This window comes from Dama dama, chromosome 4, assembly GCF_033118175.1.
Source record: "Dama dama isolate Ldn47 chromosome 4, ASM3311817v1, whole genome shotgun sequence".
In the NCBI taxonomy this organism is placed as follows: domain Eukaryota; kingdom Metazoa; phylum Chordata; class Mammalia; order Artiodactyla; family Cervidae; genus Dama; species Dama dama.
The window spans coordinates 60,995,207-61,011,518 of NC_083684.1; the positions used below are offsets into that span (position 1 = coordinate 60,995,207).

A 16,312-nucleotide genomic window follows, 5' to 3' on the forward strand; every position below is an offset into this window, starting at 1 on the left:
GATGCCCACGGCCCTTTGGAAACCCTGTCGTCGAGCCACGAAAACTTAGGAAAAGATCCTTTCTAGCCCTAGGACTACACTTCCCAGAAGGCCCCGGGTGTCTCCCTAGCTGATTACAGCAGCCGACCCCATAACCTTATGGGAAATGTAGTTCAAGGATTATAATCTTTGTTCACGCCCCACCCCACCTTCTCTCTCCAGCCTGTGGGGCTGGATACCAGGGTCCCAGAGGAAAGCGGTTTGGGGGCCAATGCAGACAGTCTCCGAGGAAGGAACTGGGTCTCTGAGACCACAAATCACACAAGTAGGGCACTAAGAAAGAAGGAACTCATGTTCCAAGAAATGAGAAGTCCCCGGAAGTTCCACACCTTTACTCCTACTCACACACCCTTATGCACACAAGTCTCCAAAAAACCTGCAGAGATGGGCTGGTGGTGTGGATTTTAATTCATACATCCCTCTCTCCCACCTACAGCAGTCGAGTAGGGACTGGTCCCCCAAAACTCCCTGAGAAAACTAGAAAAGGTCTCATTCTCTGACAACTCTGTAATAAAGGTATCTACCTTCATTTCTTTCAAAGAGCCTCATGGAAGTTCTAAAAATCTAAGTCAATAATTCCATTTTCTGGGACTTCACTGGTGGTCCAGTGGTTAAGACTTTGAACTTCAAATGCAGGGGTTGCGGGTTCCATCCGTAGTTGAGGAACTAAGGTCCCCCATGTTGTCCTGAATGGCCCCCCCCAAAAAAAAAAAAATCCCATCCTCTTGTCCAGACTCCATGCTCCTGCCTGGGTTGGAGACCAGTCTGGAGTCTGCATACCTTCTGATTCTTTCATCCTTCACTTGTCCAAAGCCAGACTTAGAGATTCTGTGAATTCAGGGACAGAGAATGGCTGGCAAGGGACACAATACCCACTGTTTTCTGCAAGCCCAGAAGGCAATCTTATGTCAGCGGTATGCTGTGTGTGCTCAGTCACTCCGTCATGTCCAACTCTTTGTGACTCCACGGACTGTAGCCTGCCAGGCTCCTCTGTTCATGGAATTCTGGAGTGGGTTGCAATTTCCTCCTCCAGGAGATCTTCCTGACTCAGGGATGGAACCCAAGTCTCCTGCATCTTCTGCATTGGCAAGCAGGTTCTTCACCACTAGCCACCTCAATAAATCGACTCCATCACCCCCAGCAGCCCAGCTATGGAGGAGGAAACTTCCTTAGTTGGCAGACACAAACTGAACTTGGAGTCAAGGTGTGCACATTTTTGGAGTTTTTAAAAAAAAAAAAAAACAGTGTCCGGAGATTTTTGCAGAGCCGTGCTCCTTAGGCTGCAGCATTCAGCACCATCCCTCCCCCGTCCCATCTCATGCTTTAGCATATCTGTGGTTTTTCAGGGGCTGAAATGTTAAGTAAAGTTCCACTTTGCTCACACACTGTCCCAGCTACAGATAAGTTTGTCTTCTATCAACCTTTCCAGCAGTGGTGAGCTGTTGACCTACTGGTTGTCTCTTTGTTAGCTTCTTCACTGAGGTTACCTGGAATTCTAGAATCCCATACCCTCTGGAAGGGCCCTGCAGGGCTCTTTACAGGCATTAGAGTTGACCCTCTCCAGAAAACATCTCCCCACCCCTCTAGAATCATTCCAGAGCCACAGAAGGGGAGTTGGTAGGTGCTTGCTGTAGAACACCCATGAGTTCCTTCAGTCCTCCTGACCCAGAGAAGAGAACTATCTCTTCTCAAAAAAGGCCAGGATGGTCAACACTGGAATGGTGAATTCCCTGTTACTGCGGGCAGTGATGTAGAAGTACTCTGGTTATGGCCTGGGAAGAACAGGTGGGCACTGTGCCTTCTCGAACTGCCACGAAATTTTCCAGACATCGCCACCCACCATGCAAAGGTTTTCCATTGATTCTAGAATGTTCCAGCAAGTGGCAGGAAACACCCATGCCCCTTTTTTCTAAGTCTAGCCAACTAGAATGACTCTAGAAATGGGTGTCCACCACCTGCAGGACCACAAGCTTCTCTAGAATCTTCTGGACTTCCAGAGATGCATACCGTTAGCCTTACATGGATCAGGCTATTTCAGAAAGTCTCCCTGTTCCTCAAGACAGCCTACATTTGGAGGGGAGACAAGTCCGCATTAATGCCCACCCACTCAGGCAGGAAGGCAGCCTCAGGTTTAAAGATCTTCAGGAAGCTGGAATCAGGCAGGGTGAAGTTGGCCAGGTAGACAGTGTCTCCACCAGCCAGGTAGGCGGCCCAGAAGCCAAAGGTGCCAATGGTCATGATGGTGTGGTTGCACTGTGTGAGCAGCGCAAAATCCTTGACGGGCGCATCCTCCTGCCCGTCTCCGGCGAAGATCACATCCCCCCGGGAGGTGTCAATGTTTTCCCGGCACCACTCCATGCCATTGCTAGTGACCACAAAGACGGGGGCTTCGTGCCGGGCCCGGAACCAGTCCATAGCCTGTTGGAGGTAAGCGCGGTCCCCCACCACACCCTTCCAGTGGAGGGGCATCACCTCTAGGTAGTCCCCGCGGCGCACGTGGACACCCACGAAGGTGCTCGGGTGGTCCCCGGTGCGGGGGAGGCGGAGCCCACTCAGTGAGCGCTGGGCCTCCTGCCGCAGGTGCTGGTGCAGGGTGAACTCGCTGCGGATCTGCCCCCGGAGGTGATGGAAGAAGGTCCAGGAGCAGGGGAAGCCCGTGAGCTTCAGCCAGGGCTCCTTCAAGTGGGTGTACTCCTCCGACATCCAGTCATGAAGCTCCAGCTCCTGCCAAGGAGCGTGTCTGTCTACCTCGGGTGCCAGCACAGGCAGCGTGATGCGGAACACGGGGGCCAGGACGGCGTGCATGGAGGGCTGGATGAAGGCCTGGCGGCCATTGAGCTGGGCCAGGGCCAGCAGCGTGGCGTACTGCCCCATCTGGTTCCCAAACCGGCCTTTGGGGTCAATAGTCCAAGTTCCTGAGATGGGGGCAGGATGCTTGGGACAGGAAAAGGTGGTGTTGGGGTTCAGGCAGAGGATGGCCACGGGGGAGGTCACCCGGCTACGGTCTGGACACAGCAGGGACAGGTCTAAGCCACTGTGAAAGAGGTAGTGGTGGATGAGGAGGACGAAGACACAGGCAAAAACACAGGCTAGCAGGAAGATCAGACAGAGGTGACGGTGGCTGGGAGCCCACATGGCTGCCGGACAAGAAGAGTAGATGAGGAGACATTAGAGCTTGAGAATGACTGTCAGGGAGGAGAGGGCTGAGGGAACCAGGAAATGAGTTTGGACTCCTGGGCTTGAGGGTAAAAGGAATCAGGGCTCTTGGATCTGAGTGAGGAAGAGCTAAGGGCTTGGAATTTCCAGCAATGGAAGATGGTGAAAATTAGTGGTTTCCAAAATGACAGTGACCCAGGAACCACCAGCTTGTCCCCATATCTGGGAATCTCAGTGTCTCGGGTGCCCTGACATGGGGCAATGTTGCCCCCAACTCATTTCTGGGTGTACCTGTGTGTGAGGGGCAGAGGCCACCACGGAGGTGACAGGAAGCGACCATCAAGTAGAACGTGAGAGGCAGGAGACCCAGGCCTGGATGGGGGAGGACCTTGATTCCTGGAGGAGCAGGAGTTGGGGGGTCGGGGGTGGAGGAGACTCCCGGGTGCCGTAGGGGGTTAGAGGTTGGGGGTGCGCCTCTTGGGACTGAGGGCCCGACTCCTGGGTCCGAGGCATCCACATTTCTCACTCACCTGAGCTCCTGGCGAGTGGCGGACCCATAGTCGGCTTGGGCTTGAATGGAGCGCTCCGGCTGCAAGTGCAGACCACATCCCGCGGGGGGCCCACCTCTGCCCCCCTCCACCTCCGCCCCCCTCCTCGAAAACCTGGACTCCAGGTTCCCAGACACGACGGCCCTCCCTCTCCGCGCCTCCTCCCCCGACTGGCTGCGAAGGTTCCGGGAGGAGAGAGGTAGGAGAGTGGGCGCGGCTCCGAGAATCACAGCCTTCGCCCTTCCCCGGCCCGACAGGTAGCTCAGAGAGGCAGCGCCCCGCCCCATCCCTGGCGCCGAGCCCCGGCTCGGCAGGTTGGGAACTGCAGCCCCCGGCCCCGCCCTCCCGGGACCGGGAGAACCTTCGCCTCAGCCCACTCCGCACACCCCCCACCCCCCACCCCCGCTCCAGGCCCAGGCAGCCTACCTGGCCTCCCTAGCAGCCGCATCTTTTCGTGGACACTGAGATCTAGCTTGCAACTGCCAAGCTGGATCCGGATGCTCCGGTCCGTCGACTTCTCCCTCTTCCACTCCGGTGTCTGCGTTCACCATCCTGGATGTGAACCTGTGTTCCTGGATGCTCCCAGTCCGGCCACGCCCGGGCGCCTGGTGCTGACCCGGGCATCCTGGTGCCGGCGGCGAGCGCGATCCTCGGTCCCCTGCCGCGTGCTTCCCCCGGGAGTGGGGGTGGGTGCGTGGGTGGAGAACCTGGTCGCCAGGTTGTTCCACGCGCGGATGCAAAGCCTCCTCCAGCTCTCAGGATCCCGGCGTGAGAACCTCCGGCCCGAACGTGTCCCCATGGCCCCCCAGGGGCCGCCGATCCCGCCCCCGCTCCCCTGCACTCGCAAATTCCAGAGTCCCAGGTTGTCCTTTCGAGGGAATCTTAGTATCCGACGCCTGACTTTCTACTTTCTAGAAGGGCACGTCCTGCCTCTCCCGAGGTCAAGAAAGGAGAAAGCAGAAATAGAATAGAGTTTCTCCTCTCTGCCTGCCTCAGAGGTCGCAGCAGGCCTCTTCAAGGAAAAAACGCTGGGCTCTTCCTGCAGACCTGAAGCCTTTTCCCCTGTCGACTGTTGCTCCCCACCCGCGCCCATCCCACCCGTGGCCCGAGTGGTCTGACTATTGCCATTCAAGAAATCAAAGACCCAGGGATTGGACTTGACTCTCCAGGATGTGATCATAATTTCTCCAGATCCAGGACTCCCCAGCCCCCAGCCCCCTCCTCAGACTGAGAAATCTGGGCCCTCCAGTCACCCCCTCATTCAGATCAGGTGATCAGGCTCTAGTACCCTTCTTGCTGTTGCTCAGTTGCGGAGTCGTGTGCGACCCCATGGACTGCAGCCCGCCAGGCTCCTCTGTCCTTGGGACCTCCCAGGCAAGAATACTGGAGTGGGTTGCCATTTCCTCCTCCAGGGAGTCTGCCCAACCCAGGGATCGAACCCGCATCTCCTGCATCTCCTGCATTGGCAGGCCAATTCTTTACCACGGAGCCACCTGGGAGGTGGTCTTTACCATAGACCTTGCACCCTTCGGTTCCAGGAAATTGCTCACCCCTCATTCCCCTTGGGATCTTGGGTCTAACTTCTCCCTGAGCAGCCTGAGTCATCTGCCAACTCCGAGGCAAAGACTCTCACCATCCCACCCCACCCCTACCCACCCCCCGCTTCCCCAGGCTATTTTGAGGGCATCTGTCTGATCCTGGGTAGCGTCTGTGGTGAAAGAAACATCAGGATTGCATCAGGACCCAGGAGGAGGAGGAAGCTGGGATGTTTCAGGGCATGAATGCCTGGGCTGCAGTTACTCAGGAGCTTGTCTTGTAACTCCCAGATCATGACACCCGTTTGCTTGAGGAGGACGCTTTGATCCTGTGGGGCTAGCTGCTTTTCTGATGATCAGCAAACCTCAGAAAACCCAGAACTTCAGGTGAGATGAGGAAATTCCAGTTGTGGGGCATGATCTCCTCAGTTAGCCAGAAAGGCGGGTCCCCGTTCCCTTCCTGCTCAGTCTGCAGAGTCAAGGTCCCCAGCCCCTTTCTTCCCCAGACCCAGGAGTCTGAAACCCCAGCTCCCTCCTCCCTGAGGCCAAACAGTCTGGGCCCTCTAGCTGCTTTCACCCAGGTCCCAGTTCATCAGATTTCTATCCCCCTGGTGCCTCACACAGTGGAGGCCAGGCCCCCAGCTGGAAGGACCCCTGATTACATCATCCGTCCAGGTTGACCTGGACACCGTGGAATCCTAGCATCTGCCAAGTGGGTCAAATATCACGGGTCAGGCGTCAGGAAGGTGATGGGGCGGGTCTGTCTGGATATAAATTCTGGAGTGTCTGCATCCATCCCGAGATCTGGGTGTCCGGTCAGCTGTGAGTCCACGTGAAAGGGGACCCAGACTACTGGAGCAGCCATCTGAAAACCTGCTCTCTGGGGCAATCGGGCTCCGAAACAGGATCTAGACCATTCAGCTCTTCAAACCCCAGACCCCAGACCCCACCTGAGGACGTGAGCCACTGATGGGCTGGGACGGGGCCAAGTTCAAGCATTTGGGACTGCGGGTCCCTGTGCTGGCTGTCCTTCTGCTAGGAACCTGCCAGGCGCATCCCATTCCGGACTCCAGCCCCCTCCTCCAGTTTGGGGGCCAAGTTCGCCAGCGGTACCTCTACACGGATGATGCCCAGGAGACAGAGGCCCACCTGGAGATCAGGGCCGATGGCACAGTGGTGGGGGCGGCCCGCCAGAGCCCTGAAAGTGAGTATGTGTGTGGGGAGATAGGGCTTGATCCTGAAGCAGTAGGGAATTGGGGCCTGGACTCCTGAGTCTGGGGGAGGAGCAAAGGCCTCCTGAGTCCCTGACCACTTTCTCCCCTCAGGTCTCTTGGAGCTGAAAGCCCTGAAACCAGGCGTCATTCAGATCTTGGGAGTTAAAACATCCAGGTTTCTGTGTCAGGGGCCAGATGGGAAGCTGTACGGATCGGTGAGTTTCCCAGATCCTCGTCCTTGCCCTCCACCCTTGCTCTCCCCATCCTCACAATCTGAGAGACTAGGTTGCACCTTTGATGTTGGTCAGGCTTGGTTTGACTTTCTCCGCATGCCCCAAACCTGGCCACGATCCCCAGAGGAGGGCGCTGTGGTCATCAACGTCCACAAGAAGAAACGGAGGCTCTGGCAGGGCGACCACCGGCCGCAAGTCAATGACCCGGGAGGCCAAGTCTTGTGACTCGTAACCTGGACTGACCACACCGGTTCCCACAGGCCTGGCTCATGCTGGGCGAAGGGTCGCTCCAGGAATCGATGGCCTGTAAAGTGAACCTGACCTTGGGTACTAGCCAGATGCCCCTGCCAGAACTTAGACAGCCTCCCCTGATCCCTGGGCTGGAATATTCTTCTCTGTGAAGTGGGGGGCGGGGAAGTGCGTGGGCCTCGCAGCGCCACCTAGGGGTAAAGGAGGGACCTGCCTCCGTGGTTTGGAGTCCGGGATGAAGGGGCTGGGGGGACCTCGACAATGCAGCTGAGAAAGTAAGGGGTCCCCCAGCTCCCCAGCAGTCCTGGGACTGGGGGGCCTGGACTCTTGAGTCTGGGAGAGGATGGGTCTCGGAGTCCTGCAAGAGCAAGGGGGTATCGGAATCCCCACGTCTCTGATCTGACTCTCATCCCCGCAGCTGCACTTTGACCCCAAAGCCTGCAGCTTCCGGGAGCTGCTTCTTGAAGACGGATACAACGTCTACCAGTCGGAGACCCTGGGCCTTCCACTCCGCCTGCCCCCCCAGCGCTCGTCCAACCGGGACCCGGCCCCGCGGGGACCTGCTCGCTTCCTGCCGCTGCCGGGCCTGCCCCCGGCGCCCCCGGATCCTTCAGGGATCTTGGCCCCGGAGCCTCCCGACGTGGGCTCCTCGGATCCCCTGAGCATGGTGGGACCCTCGTATGGCCGAAGCCCCAGCTACATTTCCTGAAGACGCCCGCTGTGTATTACTGGGTCTCCTCTTTATTTATTGCATTATTTATCTTATTTATTTTTTTATTTTTCCTACTTGAGATAATAAAGAGTCTGAGAGGAGGATCAGAGTGAGTTTGTGTGGTTTGAGGGAGAAAATGGGAGTCTGCTTCCGCGTCTCTCCTTGTCCCTCCATTGCCAGCCACGCTGTGGGAAGGTCCCAGCCTTTTTGCACCCCTTCCCCGGCCGACCCTCGGTGTTTGGTTGCACTAAGGCCTCCCCAGAGGCTGTGGACAATCCGTGCCCTTTGACAGGACAGTATTTGTTATTCTTCCCTCACCCCCTCCCTGCCCCCAACCACGTGTTTGTGTTGTGGAACTATTGCTCTGCGGTAACTCAATAACGGGGACATTTTTTAAAGTGGCACAAGCGGACCCACATCCTTATGGGAGATGTGTTTTTTTTTTGGGTTCATTTAGCACTAGGGATGGTCCTCAGGGCTGGGGCAAGGACTCTTGGATTCTGGAGATACAATCGGTGCTAGGAAGGCCCTTTTGGGTCCTGAGGATTCGGAGGTCTGGACATCTGGACACCTGGATCCCAGGAGAGCAGGGGAATCTGGGCACCCTGGTCTGAGAGAGGAGGGACTGGAGATCGAGTCCTGTATCTCAGAAAAAGGACTTGAGAATCTAAATGCTTCCATCCAGGTGCTTATGGACCTTGGAGAGGAATGACTGTCACAGAATCCAATCTCAGTGAGCAAGTTGCCTGTCCCCACTTCCTTTCCACCATCTAGATTTCCATATTGCTCTTCAAGCTATTTTCCGGTTAGGAAAGACGCGAAGACAAAGGTTTAGACTACACTTCTAGGACCATCCCTAGTGCTAAATGAACCCCCAAAAACTACATCTCCCATGAGGGTGTGGGTCTGCTTGTGCCATTTTAAAAAATGTCCCATTGTTGAGTTAGCGCAGAGAAACAGTTCCACAACACGTGGAACTGTTCCATAAACACGTGGTTGCGGTCAGGGAGCGGGTGAGGGAAGAATAACAAATACTGTCCTGTCAAAGGGCACGGATAGTCCAGAGTCTCTGGGGATGCCTTAGTGCAGCCAAACACTGAGGGGTGAAGAAAGGCTGGGTCAGCTGTGGTGGGGTCCCGGGTTTCTGACTGATCACTGCAGCCTCACAGGAGGTCTTGAGGAGACCATTATGGTCTTGAAGCATGGACGTGTTAGTCACTCAGTCGTGTCCAATTCTTTGCAACCCCGTGGACTGTACCCCCACTTCCCCCACCTCCCCCCCACCCCCACCCCACCACCCCAGGCTCCTCTGTCTATGGGATTTTCCCAGACGAGAATACTGGAGTCAATTGCCATTTCCTCCTCCAAGGGATCTTCCTGACCCAGGGATTGAAACTACATCTCACATGTCTCCTGCATTGCAGACAGATTCTTTACATTCTGAGCCATCAGGAAAGCCCCTCTCCTGAAAGTACATTTAAGAACTCGCTTTGGAGGGCGTGGGGTGGCCCAGGATAACTTTCTCCTAGCCTCACTGTTCTCAGAGTTCACTCTTTGCTGTTTCCATAGAGTATGAAAAAATATAACCTTTCAGCACAGCCACACCGCCAATATTTCAAAGAGAGAGCTATATCTCCTCTGTTTACTTTCCCACCTATACTTGAACCTTCTCTCTCCTTTGGAGTTCCTGCCAAAATCAATCTGGATTTTACTTCCATTAGTTTTCATAAGAATGGAGCTTTGTCCAAGTACTCAAAAGAAAACCGTGTCACATGATAGGTGGTAATTATCACTACAATAGCACTCATATTGCAAGATATAAATGTATCAAACTAACAGGTCGTATACCTTAAATTTATACAATGTTATCTGTCAGTAGATTTCAAGGGTAATTTTTTTTTTAAACTATGGAGCTTTGTTCTTCCAAAAAAGATTCCCTTGAGTAATTCTGTGATCTCTGAGGACCCAGACCACCCCAGCATCTTTCAACCTTCCCATAGCGTCCGATATCCAACTACTAATTGGAATATGTGAAGCTGCACACACACACACACACACACACACACACACTCACTCACACTGCTGTTCTCAGATTATCTCACCAAGTTCTCAGCTAAAAGGGCAACTTCTTCGAGGGGTGAGGACCGGTGGGAAATTTCCAATTTTGTTTTGTTTTTGTTTGTATGGGGTTTCTAGTGTGTTTGTTTTTGTTTGGGGCTGTGCCCTTGTGGCAGGCGAGCTCAGTAATTGCAGCCTGGGGGCTTAACTGCCCCACGGCATATAGAGTCTTTGTCCCCCAACCGGGGACTGAACCCACATCCCCTGCATTGGAATAATGTGGGTTCTTTTTTTTTTTTAGTTTGTATTTATTTATATTTTTGGTTGCATTGGGTCTTCTGCTGCGTGCAAGCTTTCTCCAGTTGCAGCGAGCAGGGGCTACTCATCGTTGGGGTGCACGGAATTCTCATTCTGATGACTTCTCCTGTTGTGCAGCATGGGTTCCATGGCACGTGAGCTCAGTTGCCCCACGGCAGGTGCAATCTTCCTGAACCAGGGATGGAACCCGTGTCCTCTGCACTGGCAGGCGGATTCATAACCCCTGAACCCTCAGTGGGGTCCTGGAATGTGGATTCTTAACCACTGGACCACCAGGGGGTCCCAGGAAATTCACAGCACTTTTGCTTTTCTTCCTGTAGTGGCACCGGTTTGGCTCCACCGCCCCCTCGTATTTCGGGGTTCCTGGGGCTCCACTGTCTGCTGGATTTGTGAAAAGTGTTATTTGTGAGCTTCTGTTCTCCCACTGGCTCTCCCATGGTTTGTTTTTTCTGGGGGGAGGGGTGGAATTTGGGAAGATTAAGAAACTCTAACCCGAATCTAATCACGGGGAAACATCAAACAAACTCCAATGGGCGACCTTCGGCTGAAACAACCGGCCTTGACTCTGGGAAAATGTCAAGGTCAAGAAGAAGGTGGGAGAACTGTTTACATGAACAGAGACCAGAGTCAGCACAAGGAAATGCAGTTAGCTGAGCAATCCAGGTGTTGTCATGGATGCTAACAAGACTCTTGATGACACTTGATTGAGCTCTGTCCTTCAGAAAGTAGTAATTTATCCATGTTAACATTTTCTGGCATTGATTTTTGTACTGTGGTTGTTAAACAGGATGTCTTTGTTCTTCGAAAATACACACAGAAGTACTTTGGGACAAAGGGACATGGTATCTCTGGTGCTTTCTCAAATATTTCTGGAAAGGTAAACACATAATAATATATAGACCTAGAGAGTGAATGCCTGCTTGCTCAAAAGCAAAAAGGAACAGGAAGAGCGATAATTTGGGGAGCCTAGTTAAGATTACATGAGTTCTTTGTACAAGTATTTTTTTTTTTAATTGAGATATAGTTGATGTACAATGTAAGTTTCTTTTTTTTTTTTCAATGTAAGTTTCAAGTGTGCAAGTTAGTGAGTCACAATTTTTAAAGGATGGATTTCATTTCCTATTATAAAATATTGGGTGTGTTCTGCATGTTATACAGTATTTCCTTGTGGATTATTTGTTTTATACATAGTAGTATGTGCCCCTTAATCCCCAGCTACTATGTTGCTCTTTATCTGTAACTTGAAACTTCCTATAGGTTCAAGACTCTATCAGGTAAAGTTACACCCAGCACCCTCCCAAAACAAATCCAAGCTCTAGATAGCCTCCACTGCTATCTGGCCTATTTCCAAACATCCTTAGATGTGCATTGATGAGCTTCTAAGACGAAAGAGAAATTTTCAGGTCCTCTCCCCGTCCCACCTGTGAAAGAAAGAAGGATTGGAAGGAAAGAAAAAAGGGAAGGATGGCGGGAGAGAGAGAGAGAAAGGAAGAGAGAAGAAAGAAAGAAAGAAAAAGAGAGAAAGAAAGAAAGAGAGGTGAAAGAAGAGGAAGAGAGACAGAAGGGGGAAAAGAAAAACATAAGATGTGACACGCCAGGTGGAAAGTGTGTACCACCACGCGGGTCCCCAGCATCTCAGATTCTGTGACAGGACATGTTTCCAAGGTGAGGCTCAAAGGCATACTATGTTACTGAAAGTTTAAAATCCCACCAACCCAAATACAATGCAATATTATTCAGCCTTGAAAAAGAAGGGAATTCTGAAGCTTGCCAAACATGGCTGCATCTTGAAAACATTTTACTAAGTGAAAAAAGCCACATGAGGATAGGTACTGCATGATTCCACTGATAAAGAGATATCTGGAATAGCCAAATTCGTAGAAACAGGAAGTAGAATGGTGGCAGCCAGGGGAAGCGGGGGTGGGGAGTTGTTTCATGGGCTCAGAGTTACAGTAATGAAATCAGGTTCTGAAGATGGCTGATGGGGATGGTTGCATAACAGTGTGAATGCACTGAAAGCCACTGAACTGTATGCTTGTAAGTGGTTAGGGTCCAACTTCATTCTTTTGCACGTGGGCATCCAGTTTTCCCAGCACCGTTTGCTGAAACGATTGTGATGATATCTTTTAATGCCAGAAGAACTTTTGTATACGGGCACAAATATTCACAACTATTTGGTCTAGGGGTAATGATTAATTAATTTTCAAACCATCAACTTTTCTTTAAACATTCACCAACTACTCCGAAACCTAAAAATAGCAAGCCGCCAGTTTCACAATTTCAGGCTTCCCAAAACATTTGAACAAGGATTGCAAATTTAATAAACAAACTTTACAAATCTGGGACCTCAGAGTCCCTTAAATGAACCTAGAACTTTGAAGAGAAGCACAAGAGTCATACAATCTTTTTATTTTTCCAAGTGAAAGGTTTATTGAAAGAGAGAAATATTCCCTAGGCAGAATGCAGTCCCTCTCAGAAGGCAAGAGCAGCCCAAAATAATATCATCTGGAGCATATTTTTCACAAGTCTAATATAGCGGATTCTCATAAATACTGTAAATACCTTCAAAGACCCACAAATAGAACAGTGATGATCACATTCATCAGTTTGCTTACATTAAACTGGTTGCAAGACTTCCCTGGTGGTTCAGTGGTTAAGAATCTGCCTGCCAGTACAAGGGACTCAACTTCGATCCCTGGTGCAGGAAGATCTCAGAGGCCAAGGAGTAACTAAGCCCATGGGTCACAACCACTGAGCCTGCTCTCTACAGCCCATGCTTTGCAACAAAAGAAGCCACCGCAATGAGGAGCCCCAGCACCGCAACTAGAGAGGCATCCCGATGGTCGCAACTAGACAAAGCGCGCACTCAGAAACGGAGACCCAAAGCAACCAAAAATAAACTGATTTTTAAAAACTGGTTGCAAATATTTTTATGTCATATTTATATTATGGATATACATGTGTTTCTTCAGTGTTTCGATTTTGATCAAAGATTTTGATTCAACAACCTTTTAAAATTTATCTTATTTATTTGGGCTCTACTGGGTCTTCCCTGAGGCCCTCGGGTTTTCCCTGTTCCAGAGCGCAGGCTCGGTAGCCTCGGGCTACTGGAGCTTAGTTGGGCTACTCGGGTTTAGTTGCCCCGGAGCATGTGAGATCTGCTTCTCGACCAGGGATCAAACCCACATCACCCGTGTTGGCAGGCGGGTTCTCAACCACTGGACCACCAGGGAAGTCCTAATTCCACAGTCTTGATACTTAATCTGTGATATTTCTTACCTACCAGAAAGTTAGGCTTTGCTTGTCTACCACCTGAGTTAACAGTTTTGATGGCTAAAGATTCAGGCCTGGGGTCTCTTCCAAAACTGACTCTCACACCAAGCCTGAGTTCCAGGCCAATTAGACTTTGTTGTGACCACATGACCACCAGAGTTAGGAAACTGACTTGGGTGATCCTGATTTACTTCCCACCGCCGTTTGTTCAGGGTGTCACCGCCTTGTAGAACAGCCCAAACAACGTGTCCTAAGAGTCATTGTCGGTCTAATCGGCCAAGATTATTTAGCAGCTGTTTGTCCTGGAGCCTACCCCACTAAATGTGTGGAATATTTCCTCTTTGTCTTGCACACAGGGTGAGACTTTTCCCTCCATTTGTTGTGGGGAGGCTGTACCACGGTCTCTGTAGCGTGTCTCACCTTATTCTGTGATCCCTTCAGACAACTGATCAGAGTGGCGGGAAGGACCTGGCAGGAGAGCAGGAGGCGGGAGGAGAGGCTGAGGAACTTCCTTCCGCCCGCTCCGAGCCAGCAGCCACAGCAACGAGGGCTCGTTCTGCCGGTTCTTACTTCCGGCACGTCCATCCACAGCTGGCTGCATGGAGATTTCCAGTTTCTTTGGACAGAGGTATTATCACCCCTGGGCCAGAGCACCAGCTGCCTGGAGCCCCCTGCCCAGGGGTCTGAGTTCTACCCTGGATAGATAGATCGTTCTGCCCATCCTCTGAGCTCCCCCAGCCCCAGATGTGTTGATGTTGGTCCCTCAGTCCCGTCTGACTTTTTGTGACCCCATGGACTGTAGCCCGCTAGGCTCCTCTGTCCATGGACTTCTCCAGCAAGAATACTGGAGCGGGTTGCCATTTCCTCCTCCAGGGGATCTTTCCCACCCAGGGATAGAACCTGGGTCTCCCTCATTGCAGGCAGCTTCTTTACCATCTGAGCCACTGGGGAACACACAGCCCCAGAAATTTGAGCTACTTCTGGTCACCATTGTCCCTATTACCTCAGGGACCATGTCTTGTTTCCAGCCTCCTAGTATGTGTGTAGCCAATTCCCCTTAATAAATTCCCTGTATTTTATTTTATTAAAAAATTTTTTTTTCCATTTATTTTTATTAGTTGGAAGCTAGTTACTTTACAATATTGTAGTGGTAATTCCCTGTATTTTAAATACCTGGAGAAGTTTCTGTTTTCCTCAGCAGACCAAGAAACCTGGGTTTCAGTTTGATTGAAAGCCTTTGGTTAATGTTGAAGTCACAGCTTATCTTTCTAAGAAAGCTTAAGATGGACAATATTAACAACTGTAAAATGAGTATGGTCAAATGTTTAAAGACTTTTAAAAAAAAAAGGATCAGAAATGAGAAAAGTCGAGGCATTATGAAAAGATCAGGCAGGTTTAGAAAAGAACAAAATAGGACTTGCAGCAGGCTTCCCAGATGGCTCAGTGATCAAGAGTCCGCCTTTCAATGCAGGTGATGTAGGTTCGATCCCTGGTAGGGGAACTAAGATTTCACATGCAACTAAGCCCTAGTGCTGAAACTACTGAAGCCACAGGAGAGTCCGTGCACCTCAACGTAAAGATCCCCCGTGACACAGCCTCTATGTGCTGAGACAGAGCCGAGGCAGTCAAATTAAAAACAAACAAACAAACAAACAAAAAAACAACGTAATTTACCAGGAGAAACTAAAAGAAGCATGGCTTCAGACTTTTACACAGCAAGCATTACTTCAAGATAAAGTGGAACAATGCTGGTCATGACTACAAGGAAATAAAATGTGATCCTTAATTTTCATGCCCAGCCAAACAATATAATGTCAAGAGGCAGTATTTTTGAACATGTCAGGATGTGGGCTAGAGCCCCCATGGTGATTTAGTCGCTCAGTCGTGTCCAGCTCTTTGCGACCTCATGGACTGTAGCCCACCAGGTTTCTCTGTCCATGGGATTCTCCAGGCAAGAATATTGGAGTGGGTTGCCATTCCCTTCTCCAGGGGATCTTCCCGACCCAGGGTTTGAAACCTTGTCTCTTAAATTTCCTACTTTGGCAGGCAGGTTCTTTACCACTAGTGCCACCTAGGAAGCCCCTTTTTCTCATAAAACACCCCAAATACTAAGAACCCCTTTTGGCCCCTGATTTTTTTTCACCTATCACTATATGTTGGAACTCTTTCCATATGGATACCTAGAGAGCTTTTCATTTTTTATACAGCCACATAGAATTACACTGCTTACATGTACCATAAATCTGCTTCCTTTTGATGGATTCTTGAGCTGTTTCTAATCACCTGCCATATCAAAGAATGCAACCATCAAGCTTGTAAAAACTTCATTATATATATAAAAAATACACACACACACACACACACATATATACACAGACAGCTTGTAAGTTAAATCCTCCAAAACAGGACGACTAAACCAAAGGATAAATCCAGTTGTAGTATTACAGATATTGCCAAATTACCCTCTATAAAAGTAGCATAAGTTTGTATACATACCTATAATCCATGCATTCCTTTTCCCCCATAAAGTGTGTTATCAGATTTTAGGATTTTTGACAATCTGAACACAGAAATGGTACTGAGTTGTTTGCATTTCTCTTTTTGTCAATGAGGTCAAGCATCCTTCCATAGATTTACAAGCCACTTGAATTTCCTTATGAGGGAACTTTGTGTATTTATCATTTGCCTCTATTTGTAATGAGTTGTTGATCTTTCTCATAATGATTTTTTTTTTTAATTTGGCTGCACCGGGTCTTAATTATAGCAAGAGAGAGCTTTAGTTGTGGCGTGCGAACTCTTAGTTGCAGTAAATGGGATCTAGTTCCCTGACCAGGGATCGAACACTGTCCCCTACATTGGGATCGCGGAGTCTTAGCAGGAATGATTTCCATAGTTCTTTGTATATTAGAAATCAATACGAGTTGTAAATATATCTTCCCATTTGTTATTTACCTTTTGCGTTTTACTTAAGGTGTTT

At 50.5% G+C, this 16,312-nt stretch overlaps 2 protein-coding genes across 3 annotated transcripts; one reads left to right on the forward strand and one right to left on the reverse strand.

Annotated features, from left to right (window-relative positions):
* Window positions 1-108: 108 nt before the first annotated feature.
* On the reverse strand, window positions 109-3,902 carry FUT1 (fucosyltransferase 1 (H blood group)). 2 transcript variants are annotated; one of them, XM_061136185.1, is made up of 2 exons: window positions 3,726-3,902; window positions 109-2,973 (listed from the first exon to the last, which is right to left on the reverse strand). In XM_061136185.1, the coding sequence occupies exons 1-2, from the start codon at window positions 3,801-3,803 to the stop codon at window positions 2,104-2,106; spliced, it is 948 nt and encodes a 315-aa protein (XP_060992168.1). In that variant the 5' UTR covers window positions 3,804-3,902; the 3' UTR covers window positions 109-2,103. The 2 variants fall into 2 exon arrangements, with proteins under 2 accessions (XP_060992168.1, XP_060992160.1); XM_061136177.1 differs by having other exon boundaries at window positions 110-3,176; window positions 3,726-3,897.
* Window positions 3,903-5,564: 1,662 nt separating this feature from the next.
* On the forward strand, window positions 5,565-7,790 carry FGF21 (fibroblast growth factor 21). The gene is made up of 4 exons (XM_061136195.1): window positions 5,565-5,665; window positions 6,184-6,482; window positions 6,604-6,707; window positions 7,393-7,790. Exons 2-4 carry the CDS (start codon window positions 6,248-6,250, stop codon window positions 7,681-7,683), a joined length of 630 nt encoding a protein of 209 aa, XP_060992178.1. The 5' UTR covers window positions 5,565-5,665; window positions 6,184-6,247; the 3' UTR covers window positions 7,684-7,790.
* Window positions 7,791-16,312: the final 8,522 nt, after the last annotated feature.

What these genes read in the sequence shown, in the direction of transcription:
- FUT1 (XM_061136177.1), bottom strand. Translation starts at nt 3,753, where the DNA reads ATGGGTCCGCCACTCGCCAGGAGCTCAG. An exon ending in GCCACTCGCCAGGAGCTCAG is followed by an intron (nt 3,177 to 3,725) that starts GTGAGTGAGAAA and finishes CTTGTCCGGCAG; the next exon opens with CCATGTGGGCTCCCAGCCAC.
- FGF21 (XM_061136195.1), top strand. Translation starts at nt 6,248, where the DNA reads ATGGGCTGGGACGGGGCCAAGTTCAAGCATTTGGGACTGCGGGTCCCT. An exon ending in GGCCCGCCAGAGCCCTGAAA is followed by an intron (nt 6,483 to 6,603) that starts GTGAGTATGTGT and finishes TTCTCCCCTCAG; the next exon opens with GTCTCTTGGAGCTGAAAGCC. An exon ending in ATGGGAAGCTGTACGGATCG is followed by an intron (nt 6,708 to 7,392) that starts GTGAGTTTCCCA and finishes TCATCCCCGCAG; the next exon opens with CTGCACTTTGACCCCAAAGC.